A 20,133-nucleotide genomic window follows, 5' to 3' on the forward strand; every position below is an offset into this window, starting at 1 on the left:
ATTACCGTAATGCCTAGCAGCCCCTGTCGCGGGCTGGGCATGGCACAAACACAGACCAAGAGGTTCCTGCCACTGGGCGTACAACGCACGGGAGGGCGGTCCCCCACCCAGGGAATCCTGCCCCATTCGGGCCCCATTCGGAGCTCTCTGTCACAGGGCTGGGAGGGAGGGGGTCGCCCTCTGCTGGCTGGGCCCATTGGCAGGAGAACAACCTGCTCTGCCGGGTAAAGGAGCTTCTCCTGTAGCTCAGGGGGTGGAGGCCTGTGCTGAAGAGCCTGCTCTGTTCTCACTCAGAGCCGGGCGGCGGAAGCGGGGTCACCTGGACGTGACTGTAAGAGGTGTGAATGTGTCTTTGGGGAACCCTGGTGGGGTGCAGAGGAATCTTTCAGCAGTACTCCAGGCTGTGCCCTGGCACCACATGGGGACACGGACATACTGGTCTCACCTCTGGCTGCTCCTGGTCCCTTGAGAGATTTGGCTGGATGGTCCATATGGGTCCATACGGCTCCATTCCCCAGCAGCTCCTGGTGTCCGGGTTGTTTCTCTCTTTCCCCTTGTTGTCAAGTGAATTTGGTGCAGGGGGGAGGTGTTAGCTGGATGCCACTGGCGGGCGAAGTGCCAGCATGGAGCAGCGCAGCAGGCCAGTTTGCCTCTACCTACCATGTGCTCCTGCTGAGCAGCACGGGTGGGGCTTGGTCTCTGCTGGGCCTGCCAGCCAGGGGGCTGACAGTGCCAGTGGAGCTGGTAGTGCTGGAGATGTGGACACGCTGGGAGCTGGATTAACAGATTTTAAGGTCATCAGGGACCATTGTGATCATCCAGTCTGACTTCCAGCATAGCACAGGCCAGAGAACCGCAGCCTGTAGTTTCTGCATCAAGCCTGTAACTTCTGGCTGAGCTAGAGCAGATCTTTCAGACAGAGACATCCAGCCTGGAGTCAAAGATTTCTGGTGATGGAGAATCCACTACAGTCTCTAGCTAAGGGCTTGTCTTCACTGCAGTTGGTTTGAGTTGTAACTTGAGTATTGCTCCTAACATAACTGCCATCTTCCCACAATCCCTCTTCACTTGGGTGCAGTGCTGCATGGTACTCAAGTTGGCTGGCACAACTTGTCAGCTGGTAACACAACCAGTCTGTGCAAATCAAGTGTTTGTTTGCAGTGTAGCTTCTCTCACCTGAGCTAGGTTGACTCGAGGAATTGTCACGTGTAGATACCTTGAGTTAACTCCGCAGTGAAGACAAGGCCTAAATTGCTCCAATGGTTAATTCATATCACTGTTAAAAATGTGCACCTGGTTTCTAGCCTGAATCCATCTCGCTTCAGCTTTTGGTCCCTGGATCTCAATGTGCCTTTAGCTGCTGGATTAGAGAGGTGTCTGCTGCCTCAGTTCCCCTCCCCTTTGAGATCCATACAGACTGGGATCAAGTCACCCCTTAACCTTCTCATGGATGAACTAAATCAGTTGAGCTTCTTTAGTGTCTCCCTGGCAGGCAGGTTTCCAGACCGTGGCTTGGTCTCGCAGCCCTTTTCAGAACCCTTTCAAATTTTTCAACACAATTGTTGCCGTGGGGACACTAGACCTGGACATGAGATCCAGGCCACATCCAGCCCCTCCCTTCTCCATGCAATACTCCTCTGCTTATATGACTAAGGATTGTGTTGCCTCGTAGCTGCCACGTTGCACTGGGAGCGCCTGGCCAGCTGGTTATCTCCTGGGACCCAGAATCCCTGTCAGAGTCCTGCTTTCTGGTGGCCCCTTTTGTAAGTGTGACCTGTGCTCTTTGTACCTTGCTTTGGGCTGATAGAACCCATTGTTCTGCTGAGCCCACCTGACCTGTGAGATGTCCTTCCAGAGCATTGACAAAGCGACTGAATAGCACTGGGGCGAGGTCGGGGCTGGCGCCCCAGCAGCTTGCAGACTGGCACCTGGATGGAGATGCATTTTGGTCACTGCTGACGTGAGCTGGATTTGAACCAGACCTCATGTGCTGCAAGCACCTGCCAGCGCCAGGGAAGTCTCACTTGGCACAGTGCTCAGCTTGGTCCCGAGAGCAAACACCTCCCTCCTCGCGGAGCTGATGGGCACTCTGCCCATCAGACACATGGGACCGCCCTCCATGCAGGCGCTGCCAGCTCCCTGCTGAGCCCAAGGCCTGTGGTGTGCAGGCATTCCTGCTGTGCTACCCCTGAGCTCCACCTCCATGCGTCACCCGGCCCCCCATGACTCCTAGCTCACACTCCACATACACACGCCAGCTGCTGTAGCCCGCACTCCCCGGCTGAAGAGAAAACTCCCCCTCACCCCCCAGGGCCTGGCCCGTCCCCATGCAGCGAGGGGAGGCAGGGCCCCACGTCTGTCTAGACCAGCAGCTGCCTCCCACCAGTTCATCTCAGGACACGTGAGGACGAGCCAGGAGCCCTGCTGTGTGCGGTCATGGCCTCTCAGAGGGAAGCTGTTTGGTTAGGGTGATGTCTCCGGGCAGGGAATAGTGAAGGGGAGGGTGTGGGGGAGGGCTGTGCACCCAAAGCGCAGTGCCAGTCTCTCCACCCCCTTGCTGGCTGCCGTGGGTCCAGCTCTGCCAGCCGAGGCACAATCCACCCTGACCCCGGGTCCTGAAGCCTGCCTGTGGGGGAGCAGACAGTGCCCCAGGAGGAGGGAGGGAGCACTGGGGCTGGCTACGTCACCCTTTCATTGGCAGTTTCCTTTGCCTGGTACGTTGGGGACCATCCGCTCGGGCTGTCAGGACAAGCAGGCAAAAGGAGCCGCTCCTGGGAAGTGAGAGGCCATTGGTCAGGGGCTGGGCAGCTCTGCGGGTAGTTCTGGTCGCTGGCTTTGTACCTGTCCCCAGCTCTCAATAGCTCCTCTGGCTTGGGCTAATCCCAGCCCTTGTGCTTGACAAAGAAACCAGGAGCCTCCAAAGGGAATGTAAATCGAGGCACCTAACTAAGGCTTTGTCTACACTACACGTCTTTTAGTGACAACGCCGTGTGGACACAGACGTGTCGTGTAAGTCGGGCAGTGTAGCCGCTGTTTGTCGGCACTTTTGCAGACAAAATACTTCTACCCCCAATGAGCGGTGTTTGCATTGTCGACAGGAGAGTGCTTCTGTTTACACTGACACTTGCAGTGGCAAAACTTTTGTCTTGGGGGGCGGGGGGCTTAGCACATCTGAATGACAAAAGTTTTGTCACTCAATTGCCAGTGTAGACTTAGCCTAAGGCCTTGGCTACACTGGCGCTTTACAGCGCTGCAACTTTCTCGCTCAGGGGTGTGAAAAAACACCCCCCTGAGCGCAGCAAGTTACAGTGCTGTACAGCACCAGTGTAAACAGTGCCCCAGCACTGGGAACGCGGCTCCCAGCGCTGTGAGCTAATCCCCACGGGGAGGTGGAGTACCTGCAGCGCTGGGAGAGCTCTCTCCCAGCGCTGGCGCCGCGACCACACTCGCACTTCAAAGAGCTGCCGCGGGAGCGCTCCCGCGGCAGCGCTTTGGAGTTTCGAGGGTAGCCAAGCCCTAAGTGACTAACTTTCCAGAGGTGCTAAGCCCCACAGCTCCTCCTGCCTTGCAAGGGGGCAGGGCTCAGCAGCACGGACAAGCAGCCCACTCCCGCAGGTGCCACAAGGTGGACGGATGGGCCGGCAGGTGCCCAGTGTTAGGCATCATATTTGCAGAGTCTGACCCCAGGCTCTGGCACCATTCCTGGCCCTGCGGCTGGCTAGCCACCGCGTCCTGCCTGGGTCCCAGCAGCAGGGTGCTGGGTAGCACTGCTCCAGACAGTGTCTGTCTGGTCAGAAGGGTGCTGAGAAAATGGACAGCTCCTTCCAGATGCAAATTGCTAGTCAAGCCACTCATCAGAACAATGGGTCCGGCTAATCCTTTCACAATGGGACTAATTGCTAATCAGACCAATTTCACACTGGCTGTTTCCCTTGACAATGAGGCTCCTTGGAGAACAGCTGGGGGGAGGGAGGGAATGGGGCCCGTTTCCCTGGCAGGCATGTCTCCCTGTGCTGGGGGGAGGGAGGCACCATTGGGATTAGCGCCTTCCCGCTCTCTGGAGTGTCTCCCCAGCCCCCTGGGGATGTGGGGCTGATGGAGCGGGCGTGAGGCGAGGCACATGGGATGGCAGCTGGGGACTCTGCTGTGCTGGGAAACCCGCCGGCAGCCTTGTGCAGGGGCCTGCCTGCCTGCGTGCCCCTCCAGCCTCCAGCTCCTAGGGCAGCTGCCTCTCCCGCCTCCCTCTCTGCTCTCTGCCCTGCTGGCTGCAGGGACCCTCCTAGCCAGGCCCGGAGCCTCTCCTCAGGAGTTGGCTGCCCAGGGCTTAGGCCTGTGCACAGCGCTATGCAGGCGTCTGCTGCTGCAAGCCATAATACCCCTGCCCACTGCTGTCTGTGTCAGCTAACACAGCCTAGCCTGGCAGTTCTCCCAAGGGCTATTTCGCCTGCAGCCACCTCTGAGGTGGAGCACAGCACCTGTATAACAGAGCACAGCAATGCCATTCAGCAGTTTAGGACAGGAAGTGGTGCCACGCTGTCAGTAATGACCCCAGGTGCAGGAGCTCCTGAACATTTCATTTGGCCAGCGCCTCTAGCCCCACACTGACGTTTTCCTGGATGCTGATGTGGGGAGCAGCGCCCGCTGCTGGGTCACCAGCCGCAGCTTGCTCTGCCCTGTCCGTTTCTGGCCGGGTGCGGAGCCACCTGCTCGCTGAGCTGCGGCCCCCAGGGCTCTCCCAGCCGACTCGGAGCTGTGCTGGGGGAATCCCATGCCAGCGACTCCCCGGGCAGGCCGCGCTACACACCATGGTTCCCTCCCATGGCCTGTGGCTGTGCGGTGCTAGGGTGACCAGATGCCCCGATTTTATAGAGACAGTCCCGATTTTTGGGTCTTTTTCTTATATAGGCTCCTATTACCCCCCCACCCCTCTCCCGATTTTTCACACTTGCTGTCTGGTCACCCTATGCGGTGCCTTGCCTGGTAAGAGCTTTGTGTGCCTGGCCGTCAGGGCAACCAAGTGACTCGTTGGACATGCTCACCGTGTGGGGGAGATGCCTGCACTTCCCCCGCAGGAGCCCCCGGGTTCTGCCAAAGGCCCAGGGCCCATTGACAGCCTAGCCGGCCAGGAGAGATTTCTGCCTCAGCAAGAGAGTCGGGGCAGGGGCAGCGTCTGATGGGAGAGGGTCTGGTGTCCAATGGGCTCTGGCTGACTGGAGGGCTGCATCAGTGAGAGGGAGCGGGTGTGAGCGGGAAGGAGGGGGGCAGCGGACTGGGGCAGGCCACAGTGACAGGGAAAGCCTCGGGCGTCATTGCTGTGTCTCCACGTGCGGGTGTGAGGGGGCAGGAGGGGGGCAGCGGACTGGGGCAGGCCACAGTGACAGGGAAAGCCTCGGGCGTCATTGCTGTGTCTCCACGTGTGGGTGTGAGGGGGCAGGTGGTAGCGACAGGGAAAGCCTCGGGCGTCATTGCTGTGTCTCCACGTGTGGGTGTGAGGGGGCAGGAGGGGGGCAGCGGACTGGGGCAGGCCACAGTGACAGGGAAAGCCTCGGGCGTCATTGCTGTGTCTCCACGTGTGGGTGTGAGGGAGCAGGAGGGGGGCAGCGACAGGGAAAGCCTTGGGCGTCATTGCTGTGTCTCCACGTGCGGGTGTGAGGGGGCAGGCGACAGTGACAGGGAAAGCCTCGGGCGTCATTGCTGTGTCTCCACGTGTGGGTGTGAGGGGGCAGGAGGGGGGCAGCGGACTGGGGCAGGCGGCAGCGACAGGGAAAGCCTTGGGCGTCATTGCTGTGTCTCCACGTGCGGGTGTGGTTTGTGTTTGTGGCTCATGACGCACCCGCTGATTGAAGCTGTGAGAGGCAGTGTGGACTAGTGGTGAGCGCACAGGTCTGGGAGTCAGGAGCTCCTTGGTTCTGATGTGCCATGTGGCCTTGGGCGAGCCCTTCCCTGTGGCCAGACGTTGGATACCTGCCGTTGGATGGTTAATTGGCTGGGGTCGCTGCATGTGCAACATGCTTGGTCTGTGCCATGTGTCTTTAGCACTCAGCCGAGTTTGCTTGCAGGAGCAGTGCCGGCCCCAGCAGCCAGTGGCCCAGCCTCCCCCGTGCCCGCCCCCGCTGGCTCCCCCGAAGAGCCTGCCCTGGCTCCCTGCTTTGGGGGCTGGCCAGAGCTGTTTGCCCGTGGCAGAGGCATTGCTAAGGGCTGAGCGTCTCATCCTGAGGACGCTGCTGTGGGCAGGAAGCAACCGGGCTTCTTCCAGTCCATTAATTAAGCTCCGTGTCCCTGTCCCCGCCCCCGCGTGCTCTCCGTGCAGAGCCCAGCTGCCCTGCCACGAGTGCCCACCCAGACGCAGCAAGCAAAGCGCCTCAGGGCTCTAATGAAGCAGAGTCCTGGACACGGTCGGCACTGAGTCCCCGGCTCAGCTCAGCTCAGCCACAATTAATTGCTGTTTCCTTCTTGCTCTTAAACCTTCTCTGCGGAAGGAGGCGGCAGCCTCCCCGCACCGATCGGCACTGAGCTGCTCCCCTTCCTGCCCCCCAGGCTGGTCCCTCGATCTCAGGCAGGTCCCTCGATCCCAGCCAGTGCCGTGGCCTCCCGGGCCTGCTGCCAAGTGCGGATGGCTTTGGGTGCCAAGTTCAGGGAGGGAAGAGATTTCCAATGGTTGGAATTGCCTAAAAAAGGAGAAAGGCAGCGGCTGGAAGTGGACAGCCGAAGCCGGGGTTTCGGGAAGGTGTTTGTGCGAAGGCCCCGTCGTTAATGCTGCAGGGGAAGCTACGGTTCCCTCTGGCCTCGGCGTTACCTTTCAGCCACCTGGCTAAGCCCCTAACCCAGCCAGCAGCGACTCCCTGTCCCCGTGTGGGAGGGGGCTTTTCACACACCCCATGCCACATTCTGCTGTCTGGCCGATGCCCTGGGGCACCAGCGTCTCCTGCATTACTGCTTTGCATTGCAGAGATGAGTGAGACATGGTGGCCTGGGGCTGCATTGGTGCCCTTCCCAGAGCCCAGGCTCTGCACCCCATGGCCCCCTGCTAGGTGATGGCAAGGTGAGCAGGCGTCTGCGATTCCCCATAAATTGTGCCGCACCTGTCCCGGTCACCTCTTCTGAGGCAGATGGCAGTTCAGGCAGGATCCCTGATTTAGTTGGGGTTGGTCCTGCTTTGAGCAGGGGGTTGGACTAGATACCTCCTGAGGTCCCTTCCAACCCTGATAGTCTATGATTCTATGATTCTTGCAGGGCACCATCCTGCCAGGTGCTGAGCGCTCCCCACACCCACTGATCTCTGCGGGAGCCAGTGCAGGGCCAGCTGCCCACACGGGTGAAGCATGTTGTGGCTGGAGCTGTGTGGCCCAGATGGTGCCTGCTATGGGGCTGCCCTCTGTGCTCTTGGGCCAGACCATCCGCATGCCTGGCTCCCAACGGAGCAGCACCCAAGAGGCTTCGGGACACTCGGGATCCGTAGTGGGGGCGCTAGTGCCCGCCTGGGGACCCTGCCCTCTCGTCAGAGCAGCGGTGCACAAAGGCTGCTGGTGTGCCTCTCCCCTGCACCGGGGCTGCCGTCATGCGTGCCTGGCACGGCTGGTACCGCTGTGCTGCACAGCACAGGGGGTACTGCGAGAGGTGCTGCCGGACGGAGCCCTCCCTGCCGAGTGCACCGGAAGAGGGACCCCGCACACCGGGGGCCAAACGGGGCAGTGCTGGGGGCATGGCAAGGAGCCAGCTTGGCAGTGCTGCGGGGGCAGGGGGTGGCGTCAGTGCCTCCAGCTCACTGCGTTGCCAGCTTGCTGCCCTGCCCCGGGGTAACTGCGGCCCTGGAGAATCCAGCCAGCCAGGGGCGCCGGGGGTGAGGCCAGGGAGAGGGAGCAGCTTTGGCATCAGCCCCTCGAAGCGTCTGCTGGGGCCCCGGGGAAGGGCCGGGTGGCTGCGTGGGTCTGGCCCGGTGGGGGAAGGGCAAGCTGGGCGAGCCCCTGGGACTGAGCGTCCGCTCCAGCATGGAGGTGCTGGTCCCTGGACCTGCCATTGCCTGTCCTGTCTCCCGCTGTCAGACCAATGGGCAGCCCGCCCACCTCCCTCCCCTTCCGCCAGCGCCCTCAGCCTGGAGGAGCTGCAGTGTCCCTGGCCCTGCAGCCGCAGGCTCCTCTGCCCTCGCCTTGCCAGGGAAGGTGGCACGGGCTGGAGCTAGCAGGGCGCAAGTGCATGAGGGCCCGTCCTTGCCGCCGGATGCTGCTCAGGGCCTGCCTCCAGCGGCCTGGGCACAGAGCCATTCTCAGAGGACAGGCACCCACACCCCCAACAGTGCCAGGCACCTCGCTGGCAGCATCAGGAGGGAGGCCGAGGGCTGGGTGGGCTCTGGAGACTGGACTTCCCTTGCCCCTTGAGGCTGTAGTGCATTGATGTGGCTATTGGCAGAGCTTGGCCTGGCATTCCCCTGCCGGAGGGGGCGCTGCGTCCTGCCCCTGCCCACGGGGCGCTGCGTCCTGCCCCTGCCCACGGGGCGCTGTGTCCTGCCCCTGCCCACGGGGTGCTGTGTCCTGCGCCTGCCCACGGGGCGCTGCGTCCTGCCCCTGCCCGAGGGGCGCTGCGTCCTGCCCCTGCCCACGGGGCGCTGTGTCCTGCCCCTGCCCACGGGGCGCTGCGTCCTGCCCCTGCCCACGGCGCGCTGTGTCCTGCCCCTGCCCACGGGGCACTGCGTTCTGCCCCTGCCCACGGGGCGCTGCGTTCTGCCCCTGCCCGAGGGGGCGCTGCGTTCTGCCCCTGCCCGAGGGGGCGCTGCGTCCTGCCCCTGCCCACGGGGCTCTGCGTCCTGCCCCTGCCCACGGCGCGCTGTGTCCTGCCCCTGCCCACGGGGCGCTGCGTCCTGCCCCTGCCCACGGGGGCGCTGCGTCCTGCCCCTGCCCACGGGGCGCTGCGTCCTGCCCCTGCCCACGGGGCGCTGCGTCCTGCCCCTGCCCGAGGGGCGCTGCGTCCTGCCCCTGCCCACGGGGCTCTGCGTCCTGCCCCTGCCCACGGCGCGCTGTGTCCTGCCCCTGCCCACGGGGCGCTGCGTCCTGCCCCTGCCCGAGGGGCGCTGCGTCCTGCCCCTGCCCACGGGGGCGCTGCGTCCTGCCCCTGCCCACGGGGCGCTGTGTCCTGCCCCTGCCCACGGGGCGCTGCGTCCTGCCCCTGCCCGAGGGGCGCTGCGTCCTGCCCCTGCCCACGGGGGCGCTGCGTTCTGCCCCTGCCCGAGGGGGCGCTGCGTCCTGCCCCTGCCCAAGGGGGCTCTGCGTTCTGCCCCTGCCCACGGGGCGCTGTGTCCTGCCCCTGCCCACGGGGCTCTGCGTCCTGCCCCTGCCCACGGGGGCGCTGTGTCCTGCGCCTGCCCGAGGGGCGCTGCGTCCTGCCCCTGCCCGAGGGGCGCTGCGTCCTGCCCCTGCCCACGGGGCTCTGTGTCCTGCCACTGCCCACGGGGCTCTGTGTCCTGCCACTGCCCGAGGGGCGCTGCGTCCTGCCCCTGCCCACGGGGCGCTGCGTCCTGCCCCTGCCCACGGGGGCGCTGCGTCCTGCCCCTGCCCACGGCGCGCTGTGTCCTGCCCCTGCCCAGGCTCTAGCAGCTCTGGGGATATGACCCATAACTCAGGGTTAGACAATGAAGCCCCCACCCCTTGGCAGCTCCTGTCGGAAGCTCCAGGCCATCTCTCCCTGGGCACCAATGCCCTGATTAGAGGGTGGCACGTGGTCCCTGGACTGGGAGCCTTGCCCACCCCAGGGCACTTTGTGCTGTTGCTAGCAGCAGTGGGGCTCTGCTGGTGGGAGCAGCGCAAGGAGCCCGGGCAGACGGTCATTGGCGTTGCAGTCAGGGCGTGAGTTAGCCTCTCTCTGCCAGCTATTGCCGCCGTCTGCCCAGCAGGACGCCTCACACTGCTGCCGCGGCAGGGCTGGCTCGGGTGGCGGCAGCAGGAGAAGTTTGCACCGTGTCCCTTGTGGGGCCCAGGCTGCAGAGCACAGGTGCACCCTGCATCTCGCTCAGCGCCGGGCATCAGGGGCTGACGCAGCCACTGTGCCCCCGGCCCAGGAGCATCTCTGCCACTGTCGGCCAGGATGGGCCGGGCTCTTAGCAGCAGCACAGAAACGTCGCCTGGTGGGACAGGGATTCCCCGCGGAAGGGCTCTGCCAGGCCTGGGGGAGGGCAGGAGGGCATGGCTGGCTCGGGCAGCAGGCAGCGGGGAGGCTGGAGTGGGGCAGGAGGCCGAGAGAGGAATGGGCGGCAGGAGGCAGTGGGCTGTGGAGCTGGAGGGGGGCAGAGGGATGGGGGTAAGGAGGGAGGCACAGCGACTAGCCCCCTAGGTGCTCTGGCTGGGTGGGGTGGGGCGTGTCTCCCTGCTGCCCGTGGCCGTGTGGCTCCTGGGGACAGCCAGCAGGCTGCGAGGGAGCGGAGGGCCAAGGCGCCCCTCGCCCATGTGCCCCACAGAAGCCCCCAGCAGTGGCAGGTGTTTCTCGCCTGGGTGCCCTGGCCTGAGCCCGTGTGCGGCAGCCTGGCCAGGTGGCACTGGGGCTGCTCCGTGCTGAGGGCAGGCTGGGAAGGGGTTAACGGCCAGCCCGTACCTGCAGTTGCATTTTAAAGATGTGAAATTAAAGCCCGTAATTTATTCTCCCCACACACGAAGGAGCAATTAGTTCTAAACACGGCTTAATCAGTCAGCGCGAGATTGATTTCTGTAGACTTGGATTTGGTGGCTGCTGGCGAGGAGCCAGGCTGGGAGCAATCTCCAAATAAATGAAGTGCGGAGAAGGAAGCCATTACATAATATGATGGATGGGCCCGGAGCTCGCCCGGCTCCTCATTAGTATGCCACTCGAGGCTGGCAGCCGCACCAAACTTTCTCCCAGGCACCTCAGCAACTTCCTTCCCCCTCCCCTGCCCGTTCCCCCAGCTGGACAGGCCTAAACTCTTGCTGCCTTCCCCAGCACACTCAGCTGGGGCTCAGGGCCGGGACAGACACCTGGACCAAGGAGCCTGTTCAGCCACAGGCAGCCCTTCTGCAAACTCCCTGATGTTCCCAGCTCTGGTTTCCAGCTGGCACAGAATGCCCCCTGCCTAGGCCTCAGGCCTGGTCTCTTCCACCCTCAGCTCTCTGCATTGTGCTGGGCACTGGGCCTCCTACAGAGGAACCACCTTTATCCCCATTTCACAGACAGGGAAACTGAGGCACAGCCAGGCACATGCCTTTCTCCAAGGTCACACAGTGAGTTGGTGGCACAGCAGCACGTAGAACCCAGGAGACCTATCCTGGACCTTCCCCTTCGCCCCAGACCAATCTCTGAAAGGGGCACTCAAGGGGCAGAAGGGCTCATTAGGGAGCAAAGCGCAGCCCCCAGCTGCCTGGTGGGGTCAGGTGTGAGGCAGCCTTGGGGAGCATTCATCATGCCACCTCCCAATGGCCTGGTTTTCTGTAGCGTCCCCACAAGTGACACATGCTATTGGCGGCTGCAGGGTGCCCGCTGGGAATTCCATGGGCAAACTCCCCCGAACTGCGAGGAATAATCCCCACCTCCCGCGTGCGTCACGCCTGGACTTCTCTGCTGTAGCATCAAAGCGTGGGGGGTGAGCAGAAGGGCATGGCCCTGCCTGGTGCTCCCGCTTTCAGTGGTGTCAGAAACGCACCCGTGGGTGAGAACAGTGCTGGCGTGGCACAGCTGGGGGAGCAGCGGGAGTCTCCCGCGTGTCCACGTGGCTCGGGCAAGCTCGCGTGTTCTCCGTCCAGGGTTTGGCTGTACCCCGGGGGAGTCTAATCACACCAGCCCTGGTGGGCTGTGAACGCAGAACCCAGGACGCTCCAGCATCAGACGGGCTCCTGCTGCAAGCAGGCAGCACTGAGGTGGCTGCAGAAGCACCTGGCACCAGGATTCAAAGGTGCTGCTGAGGAAAAATCCGGTTCGGATACTACCACGCCCATGCCTGTGTATCGTGCTGTCCTCCTCAGGTGCCTCAGGATGCTGCAGGGGAAGGAGCCACTCAGGGGGACTCCCCCTCAATAGCTAAACTCTGCATTTGTTGGCAGGAGAGATGGGCCCCAGAACTCACATGCTCTGGGCTTCGGGCGGGTCAGGACCACACCTCGTATTTAAGGGGAGGATTTGGGGGTGGGATTTGCCACGCCGGGGAGGGGATCCCCGCAAGGGTTTGCAATCAGCCCTTGTGCCAGGTGTGTGATGCTGGGGGATGCGCGCCCGGCCCACGGGCAGACTCCGATCCGCATGCAGCATGCGGCTTCCTGCTGTGAGCGGAGCCCAGCTGGTTGGCTGCTGGCCAACTCTTCACGCTGACTTGCTTCAAAGAGCCGCCATTGGTGCCGTGGAGCCGGTCCCCAGAGGACATGTTGTGTCTGCTCTGGCACATTCAAGATGGCTGGGCTGACCCTTCCTGCATGTGGGGGTGGCTCCCGATTTGCTGATACAGATGATGGGCTGAGGGAATTGGAGGGAGCTGGGCCTGAGCCCCCTGGGCTGTAGCGTCCCCACTGCCCCGGCCTAGGGCTGGGCCAGGAGGGACCTACCCAGCCACCCTTACTGGGTAACCACACACCTCCTGGGGGTGGTGCTCTGGCCTAGCTAGTGTCACTGACACCACTTGAAGCGAGAGATAAAAGGAGTCTGCTCACCAGCCTTCGCTAGCAGCCAGGTGGCTTTTAGCTCATGCTGGGGGGTGGGATAGCTCAGTGGTTTGAGCATTGGCTTGCTAAGCCCAGGGGTGTGAGTTCAATCCTTGAGGGGGCCATTTGGGGAACTGGGGGAAAAATCTGGGGATTGGTCCTGCTTTGAGCAGGGGGTTGGACTAGATACCTCCTGAGGTCCCTTCCAACCCTGATGTTCTATGATCCTATGGAGAGGCTCATGCACTAAGCTCCTGAGGTCCCTAGTTCAACCCTGTCCACCGACACCTGGGGCCTGTCAGCATTACACAGAGATTGAGCACAACTAGGGTCCATGAGCCTGCAGGTCTCTGCAGCCTGACCTGCTGCTGGGGGCTGAACTCCCCCCAGAGCCAAGGCCCCTCCCACGCCTCACTGCCCCCAGGCCAGGCCTATTTCTCAGACCTGCCCCCTCTGCCAGAAACACAGAGCCCCAGGGTACTTCTCAAACCAGACCCTTCCCGCCATGGCACATGCTTCCCCCGCCGGGCTGCCCCGTCCTGCGTGTGGGGCTGGCTGTGTAGTCAGTGGGCTAATGCGCTGCTGGAGGGCGTCGGACACTGTCTAGAATCGAGCGAGTCCAGTGCCAGCCTAACCCAGAGGCTCCCTTTTGCCCCGGGCCGCAGGGGACAGCAGGGCGAGCGACGCAGGAGACCGCGTGCGGTCGCTTTGGACATGTTTTCTTCCTGGTGTGAAGGAGGCGCGGCGTTCGCCATGAAATAGTAGCCAGGGCTGGTGAGAAGAGTTTGAAGCCGGCCCGAGCACAGGAACAGGGAGTCCCTGCCCACCGGGGCTGGGAGAAAGGGCCTGTCTGCCAGGCTGGTGAGGGACTGGGCATGTGGCTGGCGTCAGTGAGGCAAGCGGGATGGGCGCGCTGGGTCTGAAGAGGCCTATGCATGGGCTGTGCTGCGAAGGGGGGTTCCAGGAGTCTGTGCTGGGGGAGGGGGATTGGGAGTGGGACCAGGGAGCCCTTCTTGCGAGGCCCCGGTTGCCAGAAACTCAGGGCCTGGTTCTGATCCCAGTCACACTCTGACATCAGTGTCACTCCATCGGCTCCAGCGGAGCGGCTCCTGATTTACACCAGTGTGAGAGCAGAGTCGGGCCGGAGAGCTGTTCCTGTCCAGCAGCCTTTGTGCAATGGGTTGGGAGTCTCAGTGCCGCTCCTGGGGGGCAGCCCCCCTGTGGCACCAACAGGTCCCCTTGCTGCAGCCACAGCAGAGAGGCCAAGGACTGAAGGTGCCATGGAGAGTGAACTCCCAGTGGTCCCTCGCCCGGCCAGGCTGAGGCGTACTGGCGGGCTGGGGTGAAGGACGGAAGGATCCCATGCACGGCTACAGACTAGGGACCGAGTGGCTAGGAGCAGTTCTACAGAAAAGGATCTAGGGGTTACAGTGGAAGCTAATGGCATTTTGGGCTTTATAAGTAGGGGCATTGCCAGCAGATTGAGGGACGTGATCATTCCCCTCTATTCGACATTGGTGAGGCCTCATCTGGAGTACTGTGTCCAGTTTTGGGCCCCACACTACAAGAAGGATGTGGAAAAATTGGAAAGAGTCCAGCGGAGGGCAACAAAAATGATTAGGGGGCTGGAGCACATGACTTCTGAGGAGAGGCTGAGGGAACTGGGATTGTTTAGTCTGCAGAAGAGAAGAATGAGGGGGGATTTGATAGCTGAAAGGGGGTTCCAAAGAGGATGGATCTAGACTGTTCTCAGTGGTAGCAGATGACAGAACAAGGAGTAATGGTCTCAAGTTGCAGTGGGGGAGGTCTAGGTTAGATATTAGGAAGAACTTTTTCACTACGGGGGTGGTGGAGCACTGGAATGGGTTCCCTAGGGCGGTGGTGGAATCTCCTTCCTTAGAGGTTTCTGAGGTCAGGCTTGACAAAGCCCTGGCTGGGATGATTTAGTTGGGAATTGGTCCTGCTTTGAGCAGGGGGTTGGACTAGATACCTCCTGAGGTCCCTTCCAACCCTGATGTTCTGTGATTCTATGATTCTTGCAGCACTGCCGCTGTTGCGGGGGGAGAGGCTCCTTTACCCCGGCAGAGTCCCCGGCTGCCCAGGCTAGTGCATGTCAGAGCAGGTGTGCGCTGCTCCTGCAGTGCATCAAAGGGAGATGGAGAAAACCCTCCCAGCTCTTCCCACCATAGATCTCAAAGCACTTGTACCTAGGAGTCAGTATCATTATCCCCATTGTGCCAATGGGGAAACTGAGGCCCATAGTGCGGCACTGACTTGCCCAAGGTCACCCAGCAGGCCAGTGGCAGAGCAGGGAATAGAGCCCAGCTCTCAGGGGTCCTAGTGCAGTGCTTACTCCACACGCACCATAGGGAAGCTGCTAGTCCCGGGGCAGAGGCGCTGGGGACTCTCACTGACAGAGGCTCTTCGTTCTGTTGTCTCCGCAGAACTCGATTCGGCACAACCTGTCCCTGCACACCCGCTTCATCCGCGTGCAGAACGAGGGCACCGGTAAGAGCTCCTGGTGGATGCTGAACCCCGAGGGCGGCAAGACGGGCAAGCCGCCGCGGCGGCGCTCAGTGTCCATGGACAACAACAGCAAGTTCCTGCGCATCAAAGGGAAAGCCAGCAAGAAGAAGCAGCTGCAGGCGACTCAGGAGCGTGGGGAGGAGAGCCCGTCCTCTCAGCAGGCCAAGTGGTCCGAGAGCCCTGCCTCCCACGCCAGCGATGAGTATGACGCCTGGGCCGACTTCCGGACACGGGCCAACTCCTCGGCCAGCTCGCTGGGCGGGCGCCTCTCCCCAATCATGTCCAGCCACGAGCCGGACGAGCTGGAAGAGGAGGACGGCACCCCGTCCTCCCCGCTGATGTACCCCAGCCCCTCCAGCACCATGTCGCCCTCCCTAAGCAGCAGGTGCTCCGTGGAGCTGCCCCGGCTGACCGACCTGACCGGCACCATCAGCCTGAACGAAGGGCTTGGCGAGAGCCTGCTGGACGATCTGCAGGACAACTACAACATGAGCCCTTCGCAGCCGCTGCCCTCGGGCGGCCTCAGGCAGAGGAGCTCCAGCTTCACCTTCAACTCCAAGTGCTCGACGCTCGCGGCAGCCACCAGCACCTACTGCGGGACCATCTACAGCCAGCCCGCCATGAACCTGCTGCGGCGCCTGCCCATGCAGACCATCCAGGAGAACAAGCAAGCTACCTTCTCCCCCGCCGGCTCCTACCGGAATGCCTCGCTGCAGGACCTGCTCTCCTCCATCTCCTACGCACACAAGGAGAGCATGGCTCAGGGCGAGCTGCCCATGGCCCAGGCCAGCGTCCTGGCACCGGCCCGCAGCCACAGACAGAGCGCCCTCGTGTGCGGAGGCGGGGAGCTGGGCTTGTCCTCTTACCCCGCCCACTCGGCCTCCCTCATGAAGAGCAACACTTTGTACCACCCGTCACCAGCCAGCCACCACCCTGCTGTCAGCAACAGTGCCTTACCCACTCCGATCAGCCTTATGAGCTTGCCTAGTGACTCCTGCAGCCTGGCAGCCATGCCCCACCACGGGCATCTCCATCCCTACGTCAATACCCAAGGGGCACACATGAGCTTGCTGGATTCCCTCCAGGGCCCTTACCCAGGGGCGATCCACCCCCCTGTTTTGGGCCAGGACAGGTTCCCAGCAGACCTTGACCTGGACATGTTCAACGGCAGCTTGGAGTGCGACGTGGAGTCCATTATCCTCAATGACTTTATGGACAGCGACGAGATGGACTTCAACTTCGACTCGGCCCTGCCCCCGCAGAACGGCCTCAACATGGCCACGCTGCCCAGCGCCCCCCAGCCCCCCAACCAGAGCTGGGTGCCTGGCTGAGACGAAGCCAGACGCTCCCCACCAAGGAGTCACATGGGGAACAGTGACACAGACTTTTTTTTTCTTTCTCTTCTGCCTTTATTTGTTCTGATGGGCTAGAGCCATCTGTTAAACCTGAGAGCCACCCTGAGCACAAGCCGCAGGGTGACCGAGCCGTCCGGGCGCAGGACACAGCCCCGCCAGGCAGTGCAGAGCTGGGGTTCACCCGCACTGATGTGTGCACCAGACTAGCTAGCTCAGGCTGTGCTGGGGAGCCCCAGGCCCACGCCAGTTCTCTCCCTAGCACATCGGGTGTGGGCGCAAAGGCAGCCTGGAGCCCGTCGTGCCCTGTCCCTCCTCCGCCCTTAGCGGGGTTCCCAGGTGAGGCAGTGCAGAGGCTGGGCCCAAGGCATTCGCATTTGTCAGAATAAGCTTTCCAAATGGCCCCACCTTTTGTGCTCCTTTGGTTTGGTTCTCCCGGCTAGCTACAGGGGGTGGCAGCCCTGGAGCAGAGGCCCTTGGTTTCCAGGGCTGCTGCAGCCATCAGGAGCGGTTGGCTGGCTCCCCCCAGCAGTCAGCGTTAGCGTCAGCCTGCAGCCCCTTCCACCCACTCACCCGGCAGCAAACCAGTGGATTTCCGTGTACTGTGTAAGCCTGTTCTAGAACCTGATATAACCCCGGGGTAGCTGGAGAGCCAGGGAAAGCCTCTGAACTCTGGAGCTAGCAGCTGGGGCCGCCTGCTGGCAGCACCCACGCGCACGGGGCTCTCTCCAGAGTTTACTTCTGGATTCTGAGCCAGTTTGATCTCAGCCAACTTTGGGGATGGCCACGTTTTCAATCATCAGTGCCTGCAAAAATCCCAACCCGCCGACGACTGGCAGCTGTCTGTGTGCAACATGCACTGTGCCATGCACAGTCGGTGCGTGCGTGGGCAGGGACACAGGCGTGCATGCCCTGAACTGGCTTTGCAGGTGTGGGTTTTGCAGGCCCAGGGGCCTGTGGGGGGCTCTGTTGGGAGAGGCATGCTGCTAGCCTGGATCCCTGCTGGAGAGGTAGGCAGGGGGAAGTTGAAGGGGGGGGGGAGTTATTTATTTGATTTTATGCACTCTCTTGCCATTGAATAATCACCTTGTTAGAAGAGCAAACGGGCGAGCCGCGGTGGGAGCTGGGGAGGCAGTCTGCAGGCAGTGCATGCTCGCGGGAGATGGCAGTTAATATCAGGGATATGCGGAGGGCTGGGAGATGATTGCAAAACCTGGATCTGGCTTGCGATGCGGAACATCCCCAGAGTTTGGGCTGCTCAGTGCCAGGGCACTGGACCTCCCCATTGGACTTGGGGTTCAAACACCTGCTTCCCTCTGCAGAGCGCACTGTGCTCCTGCATTTTCACGACCAGCAGACCCTTCCCTCCCCCACCCCAGGGGTCGGTGTGCAGGCTCTGGGCAGGGGCCCGGGGCTGCCAGGCTGCCAGGCAAGGGAGAGGTGCTATTGCTGCCCACAGCAGGGAGCCACTGGGGCTAGCTGTCAGGCAGCCTGCTTTGCCAGCACTGCCCACCTGAGCTGGGCGGGCCGGGCCAGCCGTGCAGAGCGCACGGCCTTTGGGGAGGATCCTTCCCAGTAAGTGAGAAGGGCCCAGAAGAGCCAGGAGTGGCTGGCAGCTGCAGTGCAGGCACAGCTGGGCAGTGAGCTGTGCTGGCCCCATGCCGGGCAGGAATCCCCACCCATCGGCTTGTGTTCAGCAACCGCCGGCCTGAGGCAGACCCAGAGCCCCAGGGCATCTCCAAACTGCCCAGGACCTTGTAGACAGTCCCTGGCTCTCTAACAAGTCGAGCCCAAACACTGTCTGAGCCCTGGGGCTGGAGCCTTTCCTTGGGTTCCTTAACCAGGGCCCGGCTCCTGGCTCTGAAATGAAGACACGTTGTTTCCGCTGCGCTTTGCTCTGGGCTCCCTGGTCGTTGGACCCTGAGCCTCTAGCAACCAGGGGTGAGAACCGAGGTTTCTGTGAAGTCTGACTGTAGGACACAGGCCTGGCGCTTCCCAGCAGGGGGGAGGGATATTTGCCCCCCAGATGATCTTCCGGGGCCCCAAGGTATAGTCAGAGAGGCCGAACTACGGAGTGAGCGACCCAGCGCTGAGCAGTGACAAACTACTGATGCCAGAGCCAAATTTTACTGTCTTAAATTCCGAGATTCCCCAGGTCTAAGCAGGCCTGGGCTCCTGGAAGGCTGGTTGTGTTTTAAACAGCAGCCTCCAGGGACCAAGAAAGGGACCCTAGAACTGGCCCTGGCATAATCCCACGGAGCTGGGAACTGGGGCTCCCTGGCTCCGTGGGGCGACGAGGGTTCTGTGGCCAGGTGGTGTAGAAAGCGCCTGGAGCCTCCCGCGTTGGCCCATGGAGCCTGTGGCTCTGTGGTGTGGATTCAGGAGCCGCCAGCACAGGCACATCTGAAGGGCAGCGGAGATCCCAGCTGCTGAATGGGAGGAGATGGTCCCCATCCCTACGCAAGGTGGAGCCCTGAAGGGTGCTGCCCTCCTCCGTGGGGCTGTCTCATGCCCCTGCCCTGCAGCCCCCCATCTTTCTCTGTGAACGGCCCAGAAGCACCAAGCACTGTCAGGCACAGAGAAAGGGGTCGGTTTGTTAAAGTCCCCATCTCTCTCTCGCACCCCTCCAGCAATTCTCCCAGCCCCCAGCTTCACAGCCGCTGCATCTTCCAGGGGCCTGAGGAAGGCCATAGGAGACCTAGCAGCTGCTCCTTGCCTGGGACAGAGTGGCGCCCTGCGGTGGGCATACGCCATGTCCTCTCGCCTCACCCAACCAGGGTCCATCAGGTACCCGGCATGTGTCTATGGCGGGAAATAACAAAGGAGCCCATTGATGTACCATTGATGATGTTTGCTCCAGGTACATAGAGGTCGTAGTCTATTTATAAAGACATTATTACCAATTAATTAATTATGTTTACATTGTTGGATCATGTACAGAATTTAATATATTCTATTCTAGATATTCTTTCTCAGAGGCTTTTTTAAAAATTATGATTTGGTTGATAGCATACATTCATCCAGTCAGATTCAGCACTCCCATTCTGGTTTCAGACGTATTTAATTCATTGCAGAAAGAAATTGTCAATGACAGATGGGTATGAAATACCCAGCCCCCTCGCCCTGCCCTAGCCTGGGGTGGAGAGGAGGGGTGTGGCAGGGTGCTTTGCTTACCATGGGGCTGGCGGCTGCAGGGCTGGGACCACCTATTAGCACCAGGGGTGTTCGGGGAGCAGTGCTGCCCTGTGTGGGAGAAAGGAGGGAGCTACCTCCTTCCAAACACCTGATCTTCCAGGCACATCCCCAGCAGCACGATAGAGGATGATGCCGTTAGGCACTGGATGGCATGTGCCATTGGCATGTGGCATCAGACGGGCACCCCGCTTGGGGCTTTGGATCCGGCATCAGTGCATCACCCCCCTTGGTGGCAGGGCCAGCGGCACAGGCTGGCACAGTCCTTGCCAGGCTTGGCTCTGCTGCAAAGTCTCTGCTCCTCTCAGGTGCTTTCGTTCCTGCTTTGGGAGAGCGGGGATGGAGAGGGGAGACACGCCATCATCTGGCAGGGAACCCAGCCCAGGGGAGGCCTGGTTCTGTCCTGGGGGTGCTCAGTGCCCAGTCACCACTCCTGC

The 20,133-nt window shown here is 61.8% G+C and overlaps 1 protein-coding gene across 1 annotated transcript in view; it reads left to right on the plus strand.

Moving 5' to 3' along the window:
• Positions 1-18,502, plus strand: part of FOXO6 (forkhead box O6) — a 92,321-nt gene extending 73,819 nt beyond the window's left edge. Inside the window, exon 2 of the mRNA XM_044997622.1 lies at positions 15,071-18,502. Within this exon, the coding sequence (XP_044853557.1) occupies positions 15,071-16,483 (1,413 nt within the window). The 3' untranslated portion in view covers positions 16,484-18,502. The remainder of the gene's footprint in view (positions 1-15,070) is intronic.
• The last annotated feature ends 1,631 nt before the right edge of the window (positions 18,503-20,133 follow it).

The sequence above is a fragment of the Mauremys mutica genome, chromosome 23 (assembly GCF_020497125.1).
Source record: "Mauremys mutica isolate MM-2020 ecotype Southern chromosome 23, ASM2049712v1, whole genome shotgun sequence".
Classification (NCBI taxonomy): Eukaryota; Metazoa; Chordata; order Testudines; family Geoemydidae; genus Mauremys; species Mauremys mutica.